General features: G+C 48.7%; 2 protein-coding genes across 2 annotated transcripts in view; one reads left to right on the plus strand and one right to left on the minus strand.

Moving 5' to 3' along the window:
• The first annotated feature begins 2,707 nt into the window (after positions 1-2,707).
• Positions 2,708-25,180, plus strand: RMC1 (regulator of MON1-CCZ1). The gene is made up of 20 exons (XM_077900267.1): positions 2,708-2,765; positions 3,506-3,582; positions 5,663-5,747; positions 7,359-7,415; positions 8,685-8,771; positions 11,874-12,014; positions 12,330-12,433; positions 14,288-14,377; positions 14,466-14,571; positions 15,365-15,476; positions 18,708-18,752; positions 18,990-19,043; positions 20,677-20,805; positions 21,368-21,474; positions 22,983-23,102; positions 23,393-23,470; positions 23,743-23,847; positions 23,944-24,012; positions 24,098-24,323; positions 25,016-25,180. The coding sequence occupies exons 3-20, from the start codon at positions 5,664-5,666 to the stop codon at positions 25,093-25,095; spliced, it is 1,794 nt and encodes a 597-aa protein (XP_077756393.1). The 5' UTR covers positions 2,708-2,765; positions 3,506-3,582; position 5,663; the 3' UTR covers positions 25,096-25,180.
• Positions 24,883-25,973, minus strand: part of NPC1 (NPC intracellular cholesterol transporter 1) — a 53,017-nt gene continuing 51,926 nt past the window's right edge. The window contains exon 25 of the mRNA XM_077900266.1: positions 24,883-25,676. Coding sequence (XP_077756392.1) covers positions 25,594-25,676 — 83 coding nt within the window. The 3' untranslated portion in view covers positions 24,883-25,593. The remainder of the gene's footprint in view (positions 25,677-25,973) is intronic.

Here is a 25,973-nt window from a genome sequence, read left to right on the forward strand (position 1 = left end):
AGTTTTCTGAGAAAGTGAGAAATGGGAACCAAGTAATTCCTTGGGCAGGGCAGGTGTATTTCTAGCTCCATGGAGGCGAAGAAGGGCGGAGGGGGCAGCAGTGGCGGGCTGGGCCACGGCCTCACCATCTGACACTTCACTTTTCTCCGCAAACAGAGGCCAGGTGTCTGCGAAGGGCCGTGGGCAGGCCGAGGAGAGTGGGGAAGGCCTGGTGGTGTCTTGCAGCGACGGGAGGAGGGCCAGCAGGACCCAGGGCCGGCCGCATTCCTAGCGGTGCCTGCTGCCCGGCTGGCTGTGTGGCTCCTCCTGTGGCAGCAGGTGCAGAGAAAGCAGGTGGGGTGCATCTGGCTGAGGCTCAGGCAGGCAGGTGGGCCAGGCAGGTGGGCCAGACAGAGGAGCAAGGGTGTTAAGGCTGACGGCAAAATCAGCACTGGAATGGAGGGAAACGGAATTGTAGCTGGATGAGGAGGGAAGGAAAGGAGGGGCCAATAGACCGGGTAGAAAAAGTAGGAAAAGGAGGGTCCTGGAGATGGTGAAGATGGTCGGGGGCGGGGGCAGCTGGAGGGACCGCTGGAGGGTCATCCACAGGTATGCTGACAGGTGATGGCAGGACATGGGCAGAAGGGTCCTGTAATCCCGGTTAGTAGATGACAGGGACAAGGACAGGTATGGCCAATGGAAGGAGCCTTACAGGAATAGGTTTTTTCTTCTTTTTCATTTTCCTTCCTTCCTCCCTTTCCTTCCCTTTCTTTGCTTTTCTTGAGGAAGGCTCTCATTTTCCTACCCATAGATCTCCTAGCCTCCTTCTCTCCTGCAGCTATGGAAAGGACCGACCCTTCCATGTGTACTTGGGCTCCTGCCCCATCTCACCTGACTTGGCTATCTCATCTTCTCTGCATAGTCCATCTTTTCCTCTCTGCTAAACCATTTTCGCTCACGCAAAGATGCCTCGGTCTGCTTAAATATGGTCCTCCAGCTCTGTCTCAGAGGTACCTGGCATCTGCAGATTCCTGGGCTCCACAAGAGAACGTACAAGGTTCTTATGCACAGTAAAGTATGCATAGCCTTGCTGCTGCTTTCGTTTGCAAGACCTAACTCATTTCCACACCCTCCCACCCTGGGCCACCTCCATGTCAGTTCCTCTGCTCCTCTCAGAGACAGGCTTCTCCAGATCAGCTACTAGGGCTGTGCTGGCTAGCCCCTCTCGCTCACTCCCCGTTCTCACCTCCAGCCCGATGCCTGCCCCGTGGCTCTGCCTCCCAGTCCTTGCAGCGCCGGGGGGTAAAGTGGAGGACAGCTTTCAGCGCTCTGACTTCTCAGCAGCCTTTGTCAAAGTGGACTGCACCCCACCTCCCGAAACAGCTCTTCGCCCAAGCCCAGATGCAATGCCCACGCTCCTTTCCTGTATCCTCCTCTGGCAGGCTCTGCTTGCTGTCCTTTAGGGATTCGCTACAGGTTGCTTTTTTTTTTTTTTTTCTCCACCTTATGGCTCTGTGTGAGGCGATCCGTTCTAATTCCGTGGCTTCAAGGGCCATCAGTATTAATACCCATAACTCCTAATTACTATCTCCAGCCTTGTCACTCTTGGGGAGCTTCAGCCCCACATATCCATGCAGATGTCATCTGTCCTCGGATTCACATGTCTGAAGCACAACTCTTTTTTTTCTTTTTTAAGAGTTTATGTATTCCTGAGACACACAGAGAGAGAGAGAGAGAGAGAGAGAGAGAGAGGCAGAGACACAGGCGGCGGGAGAAGCAGGCTCCATGCGGGGGGCCCGACGCGGGGCTCGACCCCAGGACCCCGGGATCACGCCCTGGGCCGAGGCAACGCTCAACGGCTGAGCCCCCAGGCGCCCCCAAACGCAGCTCTTGCTCTTCACGCCCCCTGCCAGGCCTCTCCAGCCTCTCCATCTTAAAGAGTGAGGGGTCGAATCCATCCGGTCGTTGCGAAAGGCCGCCCCGAGGTGGGGGCCTCCGAGATCCTCGCTCCCCTCCTCCCAGCTCCCTTGCAGGAGTTTCCCCGTCCCCGCCCCTCCTGTCCGGGCCGCTCGGAGCAGGCGCTGGCGGCGACCGAGCGAGGCTTCCCGGGCCCAGGCTCCCAGCAGCCGGGCGCCGGCCACAGCGCTCCGCTCCCAGAGGCGGGCGCAGCAAACCTCCCGAGAGGCCCGGGGAGCCTTCCGCGTCCCAGGGGCAGCCCTGCCCCGGGGGGCGCCCGGGACCCCCTGGGCGCCGACACCCGCACCCGCCCGGGGGGAAGCGCAGGCGGCAGAGGCGCGGCCAAGACCCGCCCTCGGCCCGCGCGGCTTCCGGGTCACGCCCCCGCCCCGCCCCGCCCCGCCCCGCCCCGCGCGCCGCGCTGGGGCTCCGCCCTCCAGGAAAGGGGAGGAGCCTCCGGCGCTCGCTAGGCCCCACCGCCGCCCGGCGGCCGTCGCCCCTTTAAGCGCGGAGGCCGGCGGGTCACGTGCCGGACGGGGTGGGGGCGTGGCACCAGGAAGCGGCCTCCGGGCCCGTTCGGATCGCCGCCGCCGCCGCCGCCGCCGCCGCCGCCGCCCGGCCCGCCTCGCCGCCTCCCCGCCTCCCCGCCTCCCCGCGCCGGGCGCCGCTCGCCCCGCTCCACGCTGGCGGCCGCCCCGGGACTCCCCGCCGCAGCGGCGGCGCCCGCTCTGGGCGAGGAGGACTACTATCTGGAGCTGTGCGAGCGGCCGGTGCACTTCGAGAAGGCGAACCCGGTCAACTGCGTCTTCTTCGATGAGGCCAACAAGCAGGTCCGGGCCGCCCGCGCCCTCCTCGCCCGCCGTCCCCGGCGCCGCAGGGGCGTCCCGCGCGCTCCCACGTGGGGAGCCGGGGGTGGGGGGGCCAGGCCTGGGGCCTCCCCTCCCGCTGCGGGGCCGGCGCGGGCTCCGAGCTGCTGGGTGGGCGGAGGGACCCGGAGCCACTGGGCGGGGGGGGGGGGGGGTTCTTCTCCAAAGTGACAGCTAGGAGGGCCCGAAGCTGTGCCACCCCCCTGCGGCGCCGCTCCCGTCCCAGCCCCCTTGGCTGTCTCATCCTGGGTTCCAGCGCCGGGTGGTCAGCTGTTGGCCCGCCGGCCCTTGCCTGGCGCCTTTGTTGTCTGCGTCCGTCCTCAGCCCCCGCTGCAGTCGAGGATTCAGCCGTTGAGCTTGCCCTTGTTCTCGGAGTTTTGGAGGTGGTGGGGGGGGGGGAGCGGTGCGAGGGGCAGCGGGTGTGCTCAAGTGCCTCAGCGGCGCCTGCGCCGGGCGGATTGACAGGTGTGGCCGCGGGGACCCGGCCGGGCCTCCACACTGGGCTGCGCTCGCAGCGCCGGGACCTTTTTTTTGGTCTCTGCGCGCTTGTGCTTTCAAGTTGATGTGAGCGTCGAGCATCTGCGGATTGGACGTGAGCTCAGCTGAGCCAGGAGTGGGGTGTAGTAGCGACAATCACTTGTCGGCTGGGGGATGTGTCTAAAGTCTTTCAAAGTTCAGTTAACGTTGCTGCTTTGCCCTCCCAGGTTTTTGCAGTTCGGTCAGGTGGAGCCACGGGCGTGGTGGTTAAAGGCCCAGAAGACAGGAATCCCATCTCATTCCGGTAACTATTAACATTCACAGAATAATTGTCACTTGTGAACAGAATGATGCGTTCAGAAGTTGGTTCTTAAAAGTTTGCCCTCTGGCTGTAAAAGGGTCTGAAGTGTACACACACAGGCAAATCCCTGCGTGTTAGGGAAGCAGACACCTGCTCTGAGTGCTGGTGGCGCACACCGGTACCACCTGTCAGAGTGAAGTGTGTAGCTGGGGCATCAAAGGCTCCAACGTGGGGAACCCACTTCCTGGCACCTGAAATTAGCAAGTGAGTTCGTTGATGTGCCCATTTCCAGCATCTCGGCCTGGGAAGGGCCTTCATTTCCTCATCTGGCCCAGGTCTTTTCAGGGTGTACGGTAGGTGGAGATTCCTGGTTAGTGCTGCCTATATAGTAATGTATATTAAGAAAACTCCATCATCCTCTAAAGGCAACTGGACGTCCCAGTCTGCGCAAGTTGAACCAGTAGAATTATGAATAGCACTTCCTTTCACTTTCGGAAGTATCTCGATTCGGTTGATAAGTTATCTGGTCTTTAACTCCTGTGATTACAGAAGAGGAAAGTACAACGTGGGCCCTCAGTTCAGTGGTGACTTAAATTTTTCGCAGGTGGCCTGTGCTAATAGGAAGCAGTTTTTTGAAGTAGGAAATGAATCACTCATCATTTGTTCAGCAAATGCCAATTGTAGCTGCTGTGCTAGGCACCGGGCATGTGAACATTTTGAATCTGACTGGCGCCTTTTGCAGAAATCATAACTTCAGCGTGGGAGACGAGTGTGTGGACACATTCTGTTGATTGTGAAAAGTGCTGTAATAGCACTCTGCTAGAATTTGAGCACACAAAAGAGATGAGACATTTGTCTTGGGGTAGGTGGGGGGAGACCACTGCCCTGGATGGGGAAGGCCTCAGGATGGAGCCTTTAAGGAAAACTTTTAAGCTTGAATGGGATGATTCTGCATGGGGAAGAGAGGAGGCCTTTGAGATGGAGGGAACATCAAGTGTAAAGGCAAACAAGCATGGTGTTTGGGGAATTCAGTTCTGTGTAATTGAGATCAGATGTCCTTGTAGGGAAGGGGAGGTGGTGATGGTTTGGCCACTGGCAAGAGTCACCTTCAACCTTATGTATTCTGCTATGGAAATAGGGAGGGCTTTTTCTTTTTCTTTTCTTTTTTTTTTTAATTTTTATTTAAGAGGGCTTTTTCTTCTTATTGAAAATTTGTAAGATGGGGCATGGTGTGATCTTATAAGGGCTTGGAAAGATCATGGTGCTCACAACATTGAAGCTTCGTTAGTTGGGAGCATATCAAAGTCGGGGGTACCACTGAGAGATGATTGCAATAGTCCAAACCCAGGCACACTAAAGACCAGACCGAAGGCAGAGTAGACTGGTACCACATAGGCACTTGGGTGCTTAAGAAGGCCTGGGGTAGATCTTGATGGTCCTTTGGGTATGGAAAATGAGGTGAGCCTGAGATGGTCCAGATTTAGGGGCTCAGTAGGGTTTAAGGAGGAAGATACTGAATTTATCCTCTTTTAAAATTTAATTTTATGGGCAAAAGTTTTATTTTAGCAATTTTGTGTATTTTTAACAATTTTATTGTGGTAGGATTAACTGCCTGTATTTAACACATACAGTCGAGTTTTGACGAGTGTTAACCATCACCACAGTCAAAAGTTTGCTTGTAATGCTTTGAAGTCTATGCCTTGAATACCCTTTGTAACGTCTGTTTGACTACTCTCCTTCATATGCTCTGCTGTGAGGCGATGGGGAAGGACAGCTGGTAGTTTCTGGAGAAGGTTGCTGTGTGGGTCTTACTTATTTATGGCTAAGATGATTCTCAAGGGAAAATGCACCTGTTCTTAATTCGCCAGTCATTTGTTAGCCACAAAACTGTAAATTTCATCAGCAATTTGTTGCCGGTTGGATTTTGTTGTTTGAAAAGAAGTCCTGTTATTTTTAGAAACATAAGTTTCAGCTAGGATTTGTTCCTTCCTGAGTATTTAACATGTCTTTTCCTCACAAAATGCTAGATGCTGGAATTCAGTTATTAACTTTAACTCAGAACTTACTTTTTTCCTCCCTAAAGAATGGAAGACAAAGGAGAAGTGAAGTGCATTAAGTTTTCCTTGGAAAATAAGATATTGGCTGTTCAAAGGACCTCAAAGACTGTGGTAAGACATATCTTTATTTACTTATTTCAAGGTTTACTTATTTAAGCAATCTCTATACCCAGTGTGGGGCTCAAATCCATGACCGCGAGATCAAGAGTCAAATGCCCTTCCAACTGAGCCAGAGCCAGTTTAAGTATAGCTTTAAATATAACATAAAGAAAAGCACATTAAAGTACATTTAGAAGGGAATGAATTGCCAAAAAAAAAACAGTGTTAAAGGAAACTCTTATTATTTTATTTTATTTTATTTTTATTTTTATTTCATTTTTAAATTTTTATTTATTTATGATAGTCACACAGAGAGAGAGAGGCAGAGACACAGGCGGAGGGAGAAGCAGGCTCCATGCACCGGGAGCCTGATGTGGGATTCGATCCCGGGTCTCCAGGATCGCGCCCTGGGCCAAAGGCAGGCGCTAAACTGCTGCGCCACCCAGGGATCCCAACTCTTATTATTTTAAAGCCATGAAAGTTATAGTTATGTTGTCTTGTATTTGAGCCTTGGGAATTTTTGGAGAAACACTTTCAAGGGATAAATACTTAGGACCTTAGTTTGTCATTTTTGACTTAATTTTTTTTGAAGTAATTTGGAACCTCAGGCCTGTCTTTTGTATTGATTGATAACTAGCAGCATAGATTATGTGAGGTGTATTTTTGGCAACTTTGTGAATTACCTTTCCCGGAATAGCTCCATTTATTCACTTCTTGCATCTTTGAATGCTTGACCCACTAGGAGTAGATGTTCAGAGCTGGAGCCCTGTTTGGCATTTTCGCCTTCGTAAGTATTCATCGTCATTTGTAAAATGGAGTGAAAGCTATTGGAAAGAGGCAGAATCTGATTTCTTTTTGTCAGTATCCACTGCTAAAAGTTTTGGAAAGCTTCTTTTTTTTTTTTTTCTTTAAAGATTTAATTTATTTATTCATGAGAGACAGAGAGAGAGAGAGAGAGAGGCAGAGAGACAGGCAGAGGGAGAAGCAGGCTCCATGCAGGGAGCCAGACGTGGGACTCCATCCTGGGTCTCCAGGATCACACCCTGAGCCGAGGGCAGGCTCTAAACGGCTGAGCCACCCAGGGATCCTCCCCGCCTCCCGCCAAAAGCTTCTTATAAGATGCAGCAATGCATTTCCCTGAAATCAGTTGATTTTCAGTATCAGTTTCTAAACTCTGAGTATTTGGATTAACTTTTTTAAATTGTGTTATAAGGCAGGTTGTCCACATTGGTCCTTTTAGTTCTTTGGTCTTTTATCAGTTTTCTTCTGATCACTTTTTAACAATTATTTATTTATTTATTTATTTATTTATTTATATTTTTATTTTTTTTTAAGATTTTATTTATTTATTCATGAGAGACATAGAGAGAGAGAGATTGAGAGAGGCAGGGACACAAGCAGAGGGAGAAGCAAGCTCCATGCAAGGAGACTGATGTGGGATTTGATCCCGGGTCTCTAGGATCAGGCCCTGGGCTGACGGGGGCACTAAACCGCTGAGCCACCCGGGCTGCCCTGATCACTTTTTAAATGTGTCTTTTGTTGTCTGCCAATGTAGGTTGGCAGTACGCTGCTACTTGTTCTAAATTTCTTTCTTTCTTTTTTTTTTTTTTTTTTAATTTTCAGGATTTTTCTAACTTTATCCCGGATAGTTCTCAGCTGGAATACACTCAAGAGTGCAAGGTATGGACCAGATCCTTTCCCGGATGCAGGCCATTTCCCTGTGCTGGTCGTGTGGCAGGGTCATGGGCAGCACACACGTGGAGGCCGGCCCTGCTTTATGCTGAGACCTGCTGCTCGTGGGCTCTGTAACTCTGGACTAGTTTAAAAGTGTTAAAAGCCTGTTTCTTCGACAAGATGGAAGCAGGAGGATTAAATGGGTGACAAGATGTTCAGCACTGGGCAGTGTCAGCCGTTCCTCCTGAGCTGGCTGCGCCTCTGGGTCAGATCCTGGGTTTCTTTCACAACAGCCTCTTTGGGGGTTTTAGGAAGAGTTTTTTTCCCCTTCTCCCAACAATGAATCCTTTTCTTGATCTGTTGTCCTTGTGTCCTTCGAGTTTCGTTCCCTAAATGTAGATGCTAATCTGTTTTAATTAGATTTGCTGGGTCTAATGAACGAGGCTAGAGGGGACTCAGCTTTAAGTGGCAGTGTGGCACCCCGGAAACAGGCAGAAGGTGCTAAAGGCTGAATATGGCTTTTAGCAGCTTTGTCATTGTTGTGGTAAATGGAGTTCGGGGTGGCTCTGGGAGGAGGAAAGGCCCATTGGCCCAGGAACTGAGCCCTGTGCAGACCTCCTGACCCTGTGTGCACAGAAGAGCCCCTGTCACAGCCCCGTGTGCCCTTGGGCGCAGGGTGCTGCTGCACACTGGGTAAGGCAGACATGGGGGCTCCCGGCCCCAGTCCTGGGGTGGTAAGCATTCAGAGAACCTTTGGGCCTTTATGCTTTTATAATGCCTGTTTTTATGATATGGCCAACTAAGAGAAAGTCAGCCAACCTTCGATTCCTTAAAAGGGAACTTGGTATCCCTGAGGGCTGATCAGTTACTTTTCTCCGAAATTTAGGCTTTTCCCTCGTTCTTGAGCAGAAAGAATCAGAGTCAGGTGTTCAGTGAGATGTTCCAGATGGAAATCTGGGAACATTGTATTTAAAAGTTTGATTGTTAATAAGTGATCAAATCCAGGTAACTTTTAATAAAGAGTGATAGATATAGAATGTTTTATGCTTTTGAAACACTCATTTGACAGAGTGAGCATGTGCACACAAGCAGGCGGAGCAGCAGGCAGAGGGAGAGGGAGAAGCAAGCTCACCGCTGAGCAGGGGGCCTGACATGGAGCTCAGTACCAGGACCCTGTGATCATGACCTGAGCTGAAGGCAGATGCTTAACTGACTGAGTCACCCAGGTGCCCCCCAATATCTTTTTTAATTAAAATTTTTTGTAATTCTTTTCAGACCAAGAATGCCAACATATTAGGATTCTGTTGGACCAGTTCTACTGAAATTGTCTTCATAACAGATCAAGGAATTGAATTTTACCAGGTAGTATGTTGATCATTTATTTATTTTTTTTTTGATCATTTATTTTTGTGGGAGAAAAGTCCGTGATGGCAGTTTGGCAGCCTTTTGAATTCCATACTAAATAGATATTTTGAGATTCTAGAGTTTTAGTCTCTTGCTTAGGTTTTTATTTTTTTTTCTAATTATAAGAAATACATGCTTTTTTATAAAACAACTAAACATTGGAAGGATATATGGAAGGTAAAAGTCCCCCCATAATCCCTAGAAATAACTAATGTGAACAGGTTAGTACATAATTCTTAATTTTCCTACGTACGTACAAACTTTTTTTTTTTCTTTTACAAAAACAGGAATGTTGTATATAAACTTTTGTGGCTGGCTTTTTTTACATAGCAGTATGTCTTTTTTTTTTTTTTTTAAGATTATTTATTTATTTATTTATGAGAGACACAGGGAGAGAGAGAGAAAGGCAGAGACATAGGCAGAGGGAGAAGCAGGCTCCTCACAGGGAGCCCGATGTTGGACTCGATCCCAAGACACTGGGATCATGCCCTGAGCCGAAGGCAGACGCTCAACCACTGAGCCACCCAGGCGTCCTTGCATAGCAGTATGTCTTGGACATTTGTCCATAATTTCTTTAAAAAAATTTTTTTTTTAAGTTTTATTTATTTAAGTAATTTCTACACCCAACATAGGGCTTGAACTCACAACCTTGAGATCAAGAGTCATGCTCCCTGCACACTGAGCTAGCCAGGTGCACTTGTCCATATTTTATTCTCACTAAATAATATTCTGTTGTGTGGGTATATTACAGTTTAACTTATTCCTTGTTGCTGAACCTCTGGCTTGTTTTCATGTTTTTGTGATTATAAAACAATTCAGTGAACATGCTTGCAAACATTTCTGTATGTTCTTGAGTGAAGCAGTTCTTGGAATTACAGCATAGGTATGAACATCCAAAAAGTTGAACAGATACCCTCCCTCCCTCCCTCCCTCCCTCCCTTCCTTCCTTCCTTCCTTCCTTCCTTCCTTCCTTCCTTCCTTCCTTCCTTCCTTCCTTCCTTTTTCTCTCTCTCTCTTTCTTTCTCTCTCTCTCTCTCGCTTCCTTTCTCTCTCTCTTTTTCTCTCTTTCTCCCCTGCATGAAGCCTGCTTTTCCCTTTGCCTGTGTCTCTTTCTCTGTATCTCTCATGAATAAATAAGTAAAATCTTTCTTTTCTTTTTTTTATTTTCTTAAAGGCTTATTTATTTATTCATGAGAGACATAGGCAGAGGGAGAAGCAGGTGGGCTCCCTGCAGGCAGCCCGATGTGGGACTCGATCCCAGAACTCCAGTATCATGCCCTGAGCCGAAGGTAGACACTCAGCCGCCAAGCCAACCAGGTGTCCCCCTTTTTTTTTTTTTTTAAGAAAAAAGTCTTTAAAAAAATAAATTAAAAAATAATTAAAAAAAATCTTTATTTAAAATAGACTCCACACCCACCGTGGGGCTCGAACTCACACCCCCAAGATCAAGAGTGGCTCGCTCTTCTGCCTGAGCCACCCAGGCACTCCTGCACTTTAGCTTTCAATGTAGGAATTTCCATTTTCCATGGTTTTGCCAGAACTGCATATTATCAGTCCATAGACATATATTCTGGATAGTAACCCTTTATCAGATAAATGGTTTGCAAATATTTCCCATTTCTTTTCACTCTGTTGACTTAACTTTATACCTGCCTTATCATCTCGTAGTGCGTTCCAACTGCCTGACCTTGAGAAATGCATCTGAGAATGCTCGGCGGAGCCTATCTAGAGAGTGTTGTTAGGATTCTCTCAGGGTTTAATTTTGTTGACCCAATGAAAGCAGTATAATTTAGAATCTATGGATGGAGAAAATACACTGGTGTAAGCAAAATGTGAGATGTTAATGCCCCACGTTTTGCTGTGGGGCTGTCATCAAAATCTTTGTAATGACCATCAGAAACTGCACAAATGTCTTCCACACAGAGAGTTTTGTATGTATGGTAGTGTGGGAAGGATCACTTGCTTCACTGAAGGGTTCCTTCGGTGGCAGTCATACGGCTTTCTGTCCTCTATATTGGAAAAGCATACATTTATGTCACCTAGGTGGTCTTCAGCTCTTCAAGAAATGAGTTAAAGAGGACTCCTTTTTTTTTTTATCCCAATTGTCAAGATAACCTTTTCCTTCAGACCCTGACCTCCCTCAGCACAGAGTTCTGTGAGCATTTAATGTCTTGGGGCTCCACTCCAGGATCCTTAATGGATCAGAATATTTACAGTATATTTAAGACCTGACTAGAAAATACTAGGTTTGTATGCGGCGTCTCATGAGTATGATCATTAGTGACAGGGGCTGCTTCCAGGCTCGGTACTAACTGGGGTCAGGATGGAGGCCAGGAGGAAAGCAGGTACCGCAGGCTGGTGGTGGCTCATCCAGTGTGAGGCTTCCAGGGCAGGGCTGCTCCCTCTCTTTGGTGGATGGTGCCCGACAGTGCGGGGAACTGGCCAGCCTGGGCTGTACCTACAGTAACTGGTGTCTGAGCCTTTGTTTTCTCCTCGCTCGGGTGTCTGTGGTGCCCACACATCAGGGTTGCGGTGAGAGTACGTGAGCCAAGATTTCTAACGTCCTGAGCACCAGATCAAAATTTTCAGTTTTATTTAGTGATTTTTTTTCCCTGCTTTTTAAATTAAATGTAATTTTTAAAAAAGATTTATTTATTTATTTATTTATTCATGAGAGACACAGGGAGAGAGAGAGAGGCAGAGACACAGGCAGAGGGAGAAGCAGGCTCCATGCAGGGAGCCTGATGTGGGACTCGATCCCGGGACTCCAGGATCACGCCCTGGGCCGAAGGCGGCGCTAAACCACTGAGCCACCCGGGCTGCCCATTATTTATTTATTTGAGAGAGAGAGAGAGAGAGAGATTGAGTGGGAGTGGGGGCCAGAGGGAGAGGGAGAAGCCGACTCCCCGCTGAGCGTGGAGCTCAAGGCTCTGAGATCAGGACCTGAGTGACTGAGCCACCCAGGCGCCCCGCTTTTTATTGTTTTCTTCACTTACTGTCCATTGTCTTTCCATTTTACTGTTTTAAAATAACGATTCTGTTTCTGGGACTTTGCTTCAGGTGTTACCAGAGAAACGGAATCTGAAACTCCTGAAGAGCCAGAATATCAATGTGAACTGGTACATGTACTGCCCCGAGGGTGCTGTGATCCTGCTGTCTACCACGGTCCTTGGAAATGTGCTGCAGCCCTTTTATTTTCGGGTAAGAAGAGCGAGCCTCTTCTTAGGAAAGGCTCCTCCCCACCCCTTCCTCTGACGTCCTAGGGTGACTTCAGGCGGTCAAGTTCCTCCAGGCGATGACCTCCCCACTTCTGGCCGCTAGAGGGTGGACTCTACCCTCCCATCCCCTCCAAGAATGGCTCCTTGGGTGGGGACAGACCCCGGGAGGAAAGGACACAGGGGGACTTTGGAAGGGATGGAAAGACTGTGTGCGCAGCCTCAGTGGTTTCTGTAGGGAATGCTGAAGCAGCAGAGGGGTTTAATCAGCTTTTCCTGATTACTTTAATCACCCAAACAGGCTGGCACGATGTCGAAGCTGCCCAAGTTTGAGATTGAATTGCCAGCGGTGCCCAAGTCAACTAAGCTGAACCTTTCTGAGAGAGACATTGCGATGGCCACGATGTATGTCTGTCTTTTGAGAGAATTCCTTCTTGAAATTGCTTTTGGTGATAGAAGTAGTGCATTGTAAGCACTGCAGGGCTGCCCTTGGCCAGCTGCCCTCTGAGCACATGATAGAGACTTGCCCCTTTCCCTCTCGGTGTCTAGATTTTGTGACTATAGAAAACCTTTTGTCAGCATGGCATTCTTTGCTGATTTTACTAGCTTTGTGACTTTATTTATTTATTTATTTTTTTAAAGATTTTATTTATTTATTCATGATAGTCACAGAGAGAGAGAGAGAGGCTCAGAGACACAGGCAGAGGGAGAAGCAGGCTCCGTGCACCGGGAGCCCGACGTGGGATTCGATCCCGGGTCTCCAGGATCGCGCCCTGGGCCAAAGGCAGGCGCCAAACCGCTGCGCCACCCAGGGATCCCGCTTTGTGACTTTAGGGAGGTTTTTTCCCCATCATTCTAGTCTGATAAAATGAAAGCACTGGACTAGTGTGTCTTTTAGGGGTTTTAATTCTAGAATTAATTTTTTTTTTTTTATTCTGTGAGTAGTTGAAGCTTATCAAGGACTATTTTTAAAAAGATTTATTTATTTATTTGAGAGAGAGAGTGTGCCATTGAGAGAGAGCATAAGTGGAGGGAACGGCAAAGAGAGAAGCAGACTCCCCACCGAGCAGGGAACCCAACGTGGGGCTCGATCCCAGGACCCTGAGATCATGACCTGAGCTGAAGGCAGGTGCTTAACTGACTGAGCCACCCAGGCACACTTATCAAGGACTTTTCTTTTTGCTAAAATATATCCCATTTGTTCTAAAGAAGAACATAGTTTCAGTTTTTTATCTAACAATCATGGAACTGAATTACTTACGCAGGAAGGTATGTCTCCACTTGTAAATGCAGATTATCTCAATTTGTGCTTCACTATGGAAGTTTTAAACACATAATAATAGAAACTGATACAAAGAATACCCCATATACCCTATTCAAAAATGTCAAAATTTTGTTCCATTTTGTTCCTAAATTACTTCAGATTCTTCTTTGGTCTAAAACAGTGGTTTTGAAGTTTAACATTTTTTACCAGGTAGGATCTTTTTTTTTAAGGCAGTCTTCGGTGGCATCCTTGTTTAAAAAATAGAGTGAGAGCAGTCCTCACGCACTAGCAGCAGGGACCCACTACCTTGCCTTTATGCTCGTCCCCGTGGCAGACTGAGCGCAGTGTAGGCCCCTGGAACAGCAGTATGCACGCAGGAACTGGACCTAGCAGCATTGGTTCCGTGAGGTCTACAAATGAAGACAATTTTCCTATTATCAAGGAAGATAGAGAAAGTTACGGAAGATAGAGAAGGTAGAGAAAGTTACGGAAGAAGAAAACAGACTTAGTTTATGATTCAAGGATAGCTACAAATAACATTTTTTTTTTCTAGTAGTTTTAGACATCATGGTTGTATTTTCTTTTTAAAGTGTTGTGATTAGGGACGCCTAGGTGGCTCAGCAGTTGAGCGGCTGCCTTCGGCCCGGGGCATGATCCTGGAGTCCCAGGATCAAGTCCCACATCGGGCTCCCTGTGGGGAGCCTGCTTCTCCCTCTGCCTGTGTCTCTGCCTCTCTCTCTGTGTGTGTCTCTCATGAATAAATAAGATATTTTAAAAAAAAGTGTTCTGATTGAACGATATTTGGTTTTGTGTTCCCCTTTTCACTTTCTAATTGGCTTTGCTTTTTTTTTTTAATTATATACATATTTTTGTTAGTTGTGAAATACTGTATTAGTGAATCTGTCCTAATTAATGATGATGGCCTCGTAATTCAGCATTTAGAATGGAGGAATTTCCAGTGGCCCGCTGTGACGTCTTGTCTCTTTGCCCTCTAGATACGGACAGCTTTATGTTCTCTTCTTGAGGCATCATTCTCGGACCTCCAATAGTACAGGAGCGGAGGTAGTCCTATATCATCTACCACGGTATATTTAATGCTGTCCTCTTTCTCCAATTTTAAAATATGAACTAAAGCTTGTCGATCTATTTTTTGACCTTTGTGTTATCCTACAGAGAAGGTGCCTGTAAAAAGACGCATATACTAAAGTTATCTCGGACGGGGAAGTTTGCCCTGAATGTGGTGGATAACCTGGTGGTCGTTCATCATCAGGATACAGAGGTAGGAGCTGTGTGTGTGTGTGTGTGTCTGGTCTGCCAGTGTTGCTTAAAAGAGTCGTGAAAATCGACAAACATTCAGAACAAAGACTAGAAAGTGCTCTTCATGCTAAAGCTTTGGTCTTCCAGATGCAAATGGGTTTGGTATTCTAGACAGTTCAGGAAAAAAAGAGTGCTTCCCTCTCTATTGATGACAGTTAATTAAAAACTATTCCAGAAAGTAGCACCGGAGGATATTTGACTCTGGCACAATCATTTGGTTGAATCGACTAAGCTAGGAATTTACTGCAGAACCACAGTTCTACATGAGCATGTGAACTTTGTACTTCCTTTGTGAGGATGAATGATCGTGCTGAGAGATAGTGATTCTGAGGCTCCTGTGTGGCCCAGGAGAAAGACTAGAATGGGTCCTGCTTTTTCCTGTGTGGTTGGCTGGGCATCTGGTTGTGGACAAGCCCCTTTTGTCCCATGCCTCCTGCAGGATGGTGACACCCTTATCTTGATTAGAGAAGGTATTGTGAGTCAAGGTGAAAAAGATCTGCAGGAATCACTTGGAGCACTTCGGGGGCTCCCTGTCATCAACGCCAGAAGTGTACGTGTCCGCGTGAGCGTGGGGAGCAATGTCACAGTGTTGTGATATCACAGCATGCTCCTCCCCATGTAGAGCCGGCCCGCAGGGGTGCGGTGTGTGCAGACTCAGTAGGCTGACAGGAGTGGCAGGATGCGAGAGAATGGAAGGGGCAGGTCGAGCAGTCATGGCCTGTTTCTGCATCCAAGTTTATTTCTCTCCACTTTAGACCTCGGTGATATTTGACATCAAGTTAAGAGGAGAGTTTGATGGCACTGTCACCTTCCATCACCCGGTGCTCCCAGCGCGCTCCATTCAGCCCTATCAGATCCCCGTGGCAGGTAAGGGGACCTCCGCGTGGCAGTTGGAATGAGGAGTGTACACAGGGGTTCCCAGGGCCATGTGCTTGGCGGAGGGGTGGTTTTGTTTTGTTTTAATGAAAACCCTACTGATGGTATTAGTAAGATTGTGCTGTGAAAGGCATTTTGTAAGATAAATGAATCTTCTTTTGAAGAAGATAGAATGATTGCTCTGAGCTGTAAAATGGGAGGTGGGGAGGGGTGCCTGGCTGGCTTGGTGGGTAGAGCACACGGCTCTTCGGGGTCGTGAGTGTCAGCACCACATTGGGCGCAGAGCCTACTCAAAGCATAGTAAAAGTAGATAAATTTCAGTCGGGATTACCCACTGAAGCCAAGAGATCTTTTAAATTAATGATTGAATAAGTCCTCCGTTTTCTGTTTGCCTGTGCTTTGTAACTCTGGGATGAAACGGGGCTGCTTCTTGCTGTTACGTGAACCAGGATCACTTTTCCAGGTCTTTCTCACACATTCTGTGTCATGGCTACTTGGTGAAAACTGCATTCTCTTTTCACTGGTGGTCACAGGAAGAGCTTAAAGCTGTGCCGCTTTGCTTATTCGAAATCTGCCCTGTCCTAGGCAGGAGGAGGAGGAAGTCAGAGGAGAGGAGGTCAGGCTTTCGGGGAAGGAAGAAACTGTTGGGCTCTTTTTGCCTTTTCCCAGCGTAATTTATTTCAAGGTAGAGCTCACATAACATTCAGCTCTCTTAAAGGAGATGGGAGCAGTGTCCATGCGTGTGTACAGCCTCACATCTGGAGCTTCGGTAACAGTGTTTTCTTTTCTTTTTTTTTTTTTAATTTTTATTTATTTATGATAGTCACACAGAGAGAGAGAGAGAGAGGCAGAGACATAGGTAGAGGGAGAAGCAGGCTCCATGCACCGGGAGCCCGATGTGGGATTCGATCCCGGGTCTCCAGGATCGCGCCCCGCGCCAAAGGCAGGCGCTAAACCGCTGCGCCACCCAGGGATCCCCAGTGTTTTCTTTTTAAAAGGGATCCCTGTCAGATAGTATTGCTGGCGTGGGCCCTGCTGCAGTCAGGAGGCACTTGCACCTGTCAGGGAAGATTCCAGTCAGGCTGTGGCTGAGAGTTTCGCAAGAGCTCCGCCTCCAGTCTGCCTGCCTTGACTTGTGGGATCAGCCAAAATTTAGTAACTCTGGCAGCACTGGGGGAGGAAGGAGCTAGGTCTTTTTTTTTTTTTTTTTTTTAATATTTGTGGATTTATTTATTCATGAGAGACATAGAGACAGAGACATAGAGGGAGAAGCAGGCTCCTCGCGGGGAGCTCAATGGGGGACTTGACCCCAGAATCCTGGAATCACGACCTGAGCCAAAGGCAGACGCTCAACCACTGAGTCCCCTGGGGGGCCCAAAGGAGCTAGTTCTTAGGTTAGATTGAGTCTTTTGGCTTTCTGTGTTCCTTCCAGCATCTCCCTTTTCTTGGGTTAATAACGTTAGCATTAAAAGAATAGGGCAGCCCGGGTGGCTCAGCAGTTTAGCACTGCCTTCAGCCCGCGGCCTGATCCTGGAGACCCTGGATCGAGTCCCACGTCAGGCTCCCTGCATGGAGCCTGCTTCTCCCTTTGCCTGTGTCTCTGCCTCTCTCTCTCTGTCTCTCATGAATAAATTAAAAAAAAAAAAAAGATTTTAAAAGAATAGATTGTGTGTGGGCACCTGGGCGACTCCGTTAAGTGCCGACTCTTGATTTTAGCTCAGTTGTGATCTCAGGGTCCTGAGATCCAGCCCTGCATCGGGTTCTGTGCTGGGTATGAAGCCTGCTTAAGAGCCTCTCACCACGCACGTGCGTGCGTGCGCTTTCTGTTTCCCCATCTTTCTCATTGTGTCAGATGTTTATCTTCTATCTGCTGCTTACTTGGCAGGAAGGTAACTGCTGGTGAATTGGAGGGAAAGGCATCTTGAGATACTAAAAACCTGCTCTGGGTCAGTTGTTTGGGACCAGTTAGGAGGCGGTCAGGTTCTAATTGGCTAGTTGTAATAAATCAGATGCCAGGTGTGATCAAAATAATAGCCTAGGCAAAGGTTAAGACCTTAAAGGTCCATGGAATCTCTGGCCTCCAGATTGTAGGCTGATAAAGCAGGTTTTTTTTTTTTCACAGTTAATGGCTTTGTGTCTTGTTTTCCTGCCAGATTGTAAGCCCCGTGCAGGCTCGCAGTGTCTTGGTGTGTTGCCCGCCTGGTGCTGTGGCAGGGCGTGCCGTCTGGAGGAGCTTGTTAGGCTGTTTTGAGAGACGACACCAGCGAATTAGGGAAGAGCCAGCTGCTCTCATTTCCCCTTCTGGTTTTGGTTTGTTCAGCCAGTATTTCTGGAGCTGACTACACATTAGGCTTTAATACCCAAGGACACCTGGCTCGTCCCTGAGAGCGGTTAAGTCAACATGATTGGCAGCCAGAATTGAGGCCCACGTGCAAACCTTCCCCCCTCAGGTTCCAAATGCAAGTGTTCTCTGCTTTAGCTTGTCGGACCCAGTGGCCCTTTCCTCTTTTGGGTGGTCTGTTCAAAATGACCACCTTTTCCAACCACTGGTTAAAACTGGTGCTCTGATTGTACCTGGGTAATCGGAACAAAACCGGGAGCGATGCTTAGGTTGCAGGGCTGTGTGTCGGGTTCACCGTGGGCTGCCCGCCTGACGCCTGGGCCGTGTTGCTGGTTGTTGTGCGTCCTTGGCGTGGAAGGTCTTTTGGGGTCTGTTTCCTAGATGAGATCTCTGTGCCTTGATCTGCTTTGTGTAGTGGAGAATTGAGCTAATTATTTTAGGTAATTAAATCACAAAACCCTTTTATTCGAAGTGGTATCAGTGAGTTATGTGGGGATTTGATTTTGAATCATCCAGGAACACTTCTCAGTTCCTTATTGCAAGTGTGTAAATGATGATGTGTCATCTTCGGTTATTACAGAAGAACCAACGACTCTGAATAAATTCTTGATACCCTACCTTTCCCCTTCTTGGGAGGACATTTTCTTTCTTTTTTTTTTTTTTTGGGAGGACATTTTCATGGATTGTTCTCCACTTCCCCCTCCCTCCTCCTATGTGTTATCAGTGGGACAAGACCATTCACTCCTTCCTCATTTAACTCCAGTTGAATAAACATTTACTGAAGGCTTTAAAAAGTACTGCATTTCACATCCTAAACGCTGGTATTGGCAGGATTTTCGGATGGCACCATCCTTGAGCACCTGTGTGTTTCCCCTTTGTAGGTCCTGCTCCTGTGACCAGCCAGTCTCCTGTCCCGTGCAAACTCTGTATCCTTTACAACAGCCTTGCTGCCATGCACAGAATGGAAGCTGTCACCCTGTGTACTGGTGTCTGAGAGTGGTCCTGAGGCCTTAGCCTCGCCAGCTGTGAACTATCTGAAGAGCGTCCTGGGAGCCAAGTAGCCTCTGCAAATGTGGGGCGGGTGGGGTGGGACAGTGCTAATCAGAGCTGGGTTTGTCCCTTGTTTTCTCCTCTTGTGGTGTACTGTTTCCTATACCACGCAGATTCTTCATCCTGGATTGTCTTTCAACCTGACATCATCATCAGTGCAAGCCAAGGTGGGTCAGAGGGGACGGTCGTCACATTAGACAATAGGCTTTGGGTCACAGTGGCCAGTGACGTTTTTGAGGTGAATCTGAGAGTGGACCACTCCCTTCAACCCCATCATATGGGATAATTTTTCACTTTGTACTCTGTTCTCTGTTATTCTGTATTTTATCCTGAGCCTAGGTTATCTTTAAAATTAACAACGAAAAAAAAAAAAATAAATAAAAATAAATAAATAAAATTAACAACGAGGAATGGCCATTCCCCTGCTTTTAGCCCATTCAGCTCTGTCCATTCTGAAAAGCTAGCCCCATAGCGTAGTGTGCAAGGCCCTGCCTGTCCTATCCTTACCTCCCACCGCCGCATCGGCAGGTGTCCGTGACCTTTTCTGTTCCCTGTATGCACAGAAGGGCACTTGTGCCTCCCACTGTGCTGGGGACGCCCCCGCCCAGGATGCTCGTTGTCTTCCTGGTAGCCCCCTAGCACCTGTGGCTTCCCGTTAGTGTACTTCCTGTGTTGGTCTTCAGCCACCCGTGCATTCTCTTGTCTCATCCACGAGGATTCCCAGGGAGAGAATCAGCACTAGTGCCTGTGGGACCCCCCTGCATGTAGAATTCCCTTCTCTCCTCTCCAACTGCAGTGGTGCTAGCTCTGGGCCAGCTGTGGGCGAATTGAGAAGGGGATCCTGAGATCATTTTTTTTTTAATTTTATTTATTCATGAGAGACAGACAGAGGCAGAGACACAGGCAGAGGGAGAAGCAGGCTCCATGCAGGGAGCCTGATACGGGACTTGATCCCGGGTCCCCAGGGTCACGGCCCGGGCTGAAGGCAGCGCTAAACCGCTGAGCAACCCAGGCTGCCCTTGAGATCATTTTTAATGCAGTGATGAATTCTCTTGTGGCGCCCCAGTTGAGAGAGGTACTACTTGCCTACCTGGCACTGTGGGTGTTCGAGAAAGTCACGGAATGATGAATGGATGAATCATGAAATTCCCTTGGGAGCCCCTGGAGTTACCTTTTGACTGAAGAGCCAGTGCTGGGGAAACCACAGTACAGGACCCGTGTTATTACCACACATTAACATCTTTTTCAATCTTCGAGGCTACAAAGGAGCTGGGTACAGGACCGGAAGTGCTCTGAGCTCATTAAAGACTTGTCACCCATGCACCTGGGTAGCTTAGTAGGTTAAGCATCGCCTTCAGCTTAGGTCATGATCCCAGGGTTGTGGGATTGAGTGCCACATCGGGTTCCCTGCTCTGTGGGGAGTCTGCTTCTCCATCTGCCCCTCCCCCTGCTTACTCTCTTTCTTTCTCTCAAAATCTTAAAAAAAAATAATGCCTTGTTACCCCTGTTTCGAAAGTTATACCGTTGATGCCCCTCTGATCGGGGGGTGGGAGGGTGGGGGTGGCAGGGCACTTTGTCATATGGAGCCATCGAGCACGCAGTTGTAATATGGCTGCGGTCCTTCCGTCAGGCACATCCTGCATGTCCCAGGCTGCGCTGGGGTTAGTGAGACAAAGATGGTATCTGTGCTCCTCAGGATTCCCCTGACCCCAGGCCCCCCATGATTGTATCAGGGGAACCATCTTTTAGACTTTTGTTCTGATTTGCATCCCATGTGAAATGTGCTGCTTCTCCATCCAGGCTACCTCTGGAACCTCCAAGTGAAGCTTCAGCCCATCGTAAACCTCTTGCCAGATAAAGGAAGACTGATGGACTTTCTCCTCCAGAGGAAGGAATGCAAGATGGTCATCCTGTCTGTCTGTTCGCAGAGTAAGTGGACCAGTCCCCCCATTCCTCAGTCTGATTCTCGTATTGGGCCTGTGCTGCCCACCCGCTTTCTTGGAAGCCGGCCCACATATTTCTGCCTTGTGCACAGCCTGTAGCCTTATCCCACACTTTCTAAAGGGTGGATTATTTAACCCCCTGGAAAGGTGATGAAATATCAAAATCAAAATGACTCATAGTGACTTGGGGAGAAAACCTAATAGGGCAGTCCCATGTGTGAGCATCTGAGACCCAGCTGGCGCGCCTAAGGGAGCGCCCCTGCCCCTGGCCTGAAAGCAGACATTTCTCAGCTTCCTAGTCACTTAACTACGTAGATATCTGCCCGGAGTACTTTCTCCTGAAAGCCTCCGTAGAGACTTTTCCTAGTGCCCAGGCAGGGCAGTGAGGGAGTTCTGCGCTCCAGGTCTCCACAAACGATTTCATTTCTCCAAATGCCCATGGAAGGTAGGTCTGCCTGGTGGCCCTTGGAGGGGAGTTCTGTCGCAGCCCCGTGTTTTAAGTTCTGAAACGGACGGAAACTCGGTTGACCTGTGCACATTCTTTCCAGTGTTGAGTGAGTCAGACAGAGCAACGTTACCTGTGATTGCCACGGTTTTTGACAAACTCAATCACGAGTATAAGAAGTACCTGGATGCTGAGCAGAGCTACACAATGGTATGCTGTGTGTATGCTGTGACGAGGGCTCCTCTCCACCCGTGTGTCCTAAGTAATTGTGCTGCAAGGTCCTGGGGGAATAACACTGCTGAGGCTGGTGTGCTGGAGGGCAGGGTGGCTGCAGCGGGGAGCAGCTGGTTCAGAGTTCGTGTGGCCCACTAGCTTGACGCTATCACCTACTGCTTTCACCTTTCTTTTTTATTAAGATTTTTTTTTGAGAGAGCGCGCGTGCGCGTAAACCAACAGGGGAGAGAGGGAGCCCGATGTGGGGCTCGATCCCAGGACCCAGGGGTCATGACCTGAGCTGAAGGCAGATGCTGAACTGACTGAGCCCCCCAGGAGCCTCTCACTTTTTGTTTCCGTTCTGTGTCAGATCCTACACTTAGGTCTTCGGTCTTTCTTGTCTTATGGATAAGAAAGTTGGTTTCAGTTTTGCAGTATTTTATGCATCCTTCTGCCAAAGTCAGAGCTTAGACTTAATTAGTAGAAGTATAACCATTTTGCCACCTCTTTTTTCTTTCCTGTTAGCCTGTAATAGCTATAAAAGCAAGAGTTCTTCTGGCTTTGGGTCAGTGTCCTGTCGGGATAGTGATTAAATATTAGCACTGTGCTTTCACGTAGCACTTTCGAGTGTTTGTTGTGAAGGCCTGGAGACATTAACGAGGCTTATAGCCCGGTTCTGCTCTGCTGTTAGGATGAGTGGAATGAAGTATTTCCCTTCAAGGATCTGATTAGCCCTAACACTAAAAGTGGAAGTGGATGTAAGCCATGGGAAGCCCAGAACTGCACTCCCCTTTAGCTCCTTGGGGTAACAGGACTGACGCCGGCTGCCGAAGGCTGAGCGATCTTGGAGTGTGCCTGTCCTTGTCCTGTTAGACACGAAGGGGGCAGAGGAGGGCTGAGCTCTTCCAGAGCCTTCCTGGCCTTGCTGCTAGTGTACTAGACCGTGGGAAGCAATAGGGCTGCTCCCCAGTGGTTTCCTGTGCTTCCCTGCCCTGGCTCTGCGGCTTCATAAACATGGGCCAGTCAAGAGCGTGGTGCAGCCTGTCAGTCCTCCCGCCCCAGCTTCTGCACCGGGGCACACCTCCCGCCCCAGCTTCTGCACCGAGGCACACCTCTCAAAAATCCCAACTCAGGGTCTCATAAGTGGCGTTCCCTTACTGTAGGGTCAGGGCTTCACAAAACAAACATGCAGTATGCCATTCTGTTTTTATTAGCTAACAAATACCAGAAAGCCTGTGATTAAGAAAAGTAAGGATTTGAGGTTACAGAAAAGTGTCTTAAGAGGAAATGGACTTAGGCCTCTTAGCTCCATTCAAGAACGTTAGCCTGTTTCCAAGATGAGCAACTCGGGCCTCCTAAGCCCTGTCCCTGCACGGGAAAACTAGCTTTGTCCAAGGAAATAATAAGCTCGCCCTCCGCTCCTTTCTGGGGCTCACAGGGTTTGGGGATTCAGCCTTCTGAGATTACCGGGAAGACGACGGTCACATTTGCACTGTGTTGTGTAGGCACTAGAAGCGGGGCAGAGCCGGAGCAGCCCACTTCTCAAAAGGCCAGTGCGGACCCAGGCTGTGATCGATCAGTCCGACATGTACACCCACGTCCTGTCGGTGTTCACTGAGAAGAAGGTAGGTGACAGAGCCCCCACACAAAGATCGTGTTTGCAGGGAGTCAGTTGAGCAATGGTAGGACTCAGGATGTGACTAGACAACTGGAGTGGTCCTGGGTGGAGACCTGGTGCCGGTAGTTGGACTTCTAATACTCAGGCCAAAACAGGACCATTGGCCAGGGAGGTTCTGGAGGGCAATGGAACTCTGGGCCAGATTCATGTGGACACAAGTGGTGGTAAATGAGGGGCTGCGGGTGGCCTCCTTGCGAGTCTTTGAGGTTTTGAAGACTTTTTTTTTTCCCTCCGCAGGACATGCCTCATAAATTTGTGATAGCCGTGCTGATGGAATACATTCGCTCTCTTAACCAGTTTCAGATCACAGTGCAGGTACCCTCACATCAGCTCGGGTTGTCCCAAATTAGAGGAGCAGGGGCCACACACCAGACCCAGAATTCTGGGTGACTTTCCCATGTTGTTCTTCGGTGGGGAGGGGTGTTCAGTCAAGGGTCCTGTCGACGCGCAGGTGGCAGAAACTTCTCCACTGATGGTGGAAGCACACACCCATCACTAGAATAGCTCCAGCCCTGGCCCTGCATGGCCTCTGCTCTGGTGTAGTTGGGTGGTTGGGAGACAGGCGGTCCTTCCATCTCTGTCCCCAGCATTACTTACACGAGCTGGTCATCAAGACGCTGGTCCAGCACAACCTCTTTTATATGCTGCATCAGTTCCTGCAGTACCACGTCCTCAGCGACTCCAAGCCTTTGGTACGTGTCCCCAGGGTTCTGCCTCTGTGATTAAAGACCTAGGATTTAACCTTCTGACCTCTTATGCTGAAGCTAGTTTGAAAATGTGTCTTTCAGGCTTGTTTGCTCTTATCCCTAGAAAGTTTCTACCCTCCCGCCCACCAGCTATCTCTGGATATGCTGAAGGTAACTTGCTGTAGCCACGTTTTAAACCGCATTCCAGCCTGTCCCTGCAGCTGGCACTTACTGGACCTTTCTCCCTCCCTTCCAGCGCCTCTCGACAGCCAACGACGAGATCGTCGAAGTGCTGCTTTCCAAACACCAAGTGTTAGCCGCCTTACGGTTCATCCGGGGCATTGGCGGCCACGACAACATTTCTGCACGAAAATTTTTAGATGCCGCGAAGCAGACTGAAGACAACATGCTTTTCTATACTATATTTCGGTTTTTTGAACAGCGAAACCAGCGTTTGCGAGGGAACCCTAACTTTACGCCAGGTGAGGACAGGGCAGCAGTGAAAAGAACGGGGGTGGGGGGATGGGACAGGGTGGTGATGGTGGTGCTAATGGAAGCTGTAGGAGGAGGTGAGAAGCCTTTGGGTGAACTCTCCTAAGGAGAACTCCGGGTTAGCTTTTTTAGAAACAAAATTCTGTGATCGTGCTAAGAGGAAATTCAGTATGCCAGTGGAATCTAAATTCTGCTCTGGGACTTGCAGTGAATGCATTCTGGGCAGTGGGAATGCTCCTTTCTGAAGAGGCAGGGACGAGACAGGAAACGGTGACCGGAAACGGTGACTAAGGGGTGTCAGAGGGAGAGGGCCTTGTCTTAGGCAGGAAACCTAAGGCATCCGCTTCTCGAGGGTGGGGAAGGAGCATGTGCAGCTCTGCTTCAGGCCCACCAGCTTTTGGAAGCTTAGTCGACAGTGCAGGCTGGCATGACCAGGACAGGCAAGCTTCTCTACTCGTGTCTCAAGGCAGACGGTGATTCGCTAGGGGGTGTGAAGGTGTCCAACAGCCCTGGTGTGAGCTGTACAAATAAAAAGGACAACTCAAAAGCTTAGGAAAACAAAGTATTTATGAAAGAAAAATAAGTTAAAACCCACCATACAGATCTATGAGCCCTAAAGTGTTCATTCTCTTGTTTTCCTCTTTTCACGTCACGTCTGATGAAATCTGTATTTCCTTTATAGGAGAACATTGTGAAGAACATGTTGCCTTTTTCAAACAGGTTTTTGGAGACCAAGCTCTAATGAGGCCTACAACATTCTGAAATCCCTTGCTAGGTTTTTTTTATATATATAAAAATGTGTACAAAGTTAATTTATTGCATTAATAAAGCTCTTTAAACTACAAAATGTTATAGTAAAGTGTATCTACAATATCCTCAAATGTTACTAAAAATATGGTATAGAACCTGTGTTGTGATGGCTTACTCCAAAAACAAACAAACAAAAGAAAAACATTGCATTGATTGGCCTTTAAAAAGTGTCAGGGAGCAGATTCCACTCAGCCTTGCCAGTGTCGCCTTCTGCCTGCCCTGGGTCTTGTTCCTGGAGAAGCCGGAAGGCCCGTCAGCGTCCTGGAGTTGCCTTCCGATCTGGTAATACTGCTTTACACGTCAGATCTGCAGTCCTGAGGTTGAAAGCTGTTCTAGCCTGGTGTCTGGTACCGTCTGGTGTCCAGCTCCGCCCTGACGATGCAGCTACTGTCCAGTGGTAAACCGACCGACCCGCAGACACAGTTCAAGGTCCCCAAACCTCACGAGAGGCTAGAAGTTCAGGAGCTGCTCTCGCTCTGTACCTTTGTATCGCTCCTGGGAGGCCAAACTTTTGGCTTTATTTATTGATGGGCCTGTGAGGGATAAAAAACAAAAACAAAAACAAAAAAAAAACAAACTTCTGGATCATGTCTTCAGGAGAAAAGGTGATAGGGGAGGTTCTGTTATGGTACAAACTTCCTATCCCCCCAGAGAATAAAAATCCCCCAACGTCTCATTTTCCCCTTTTTCAATGCTTCAACTTCTTAGAAAGCTCTAAAGCAAGGAAACTGGTACTGCTCCTTCCAACCACAGGTCATTTACGGAAGCTGACGTGGCCACAGAAGTAAAAAGATCTTAATGACAGTCTTGAAACAAGAAAAGAGGCAGCA

Source organism: Canis aureus, chromosome 6 (genome assembly GCF_053574225.1).
Source record: "Canis aureus isolate CA01 chromosome 6, VMU_Caureus_v.1.0, whole genome shotgun sequence".
NCBI classification, from domain to species: Eukaryota; Metazoa; Chordata; class Mammalia; order Carnivora; family Canidae; genus Canis; species Canis aureus.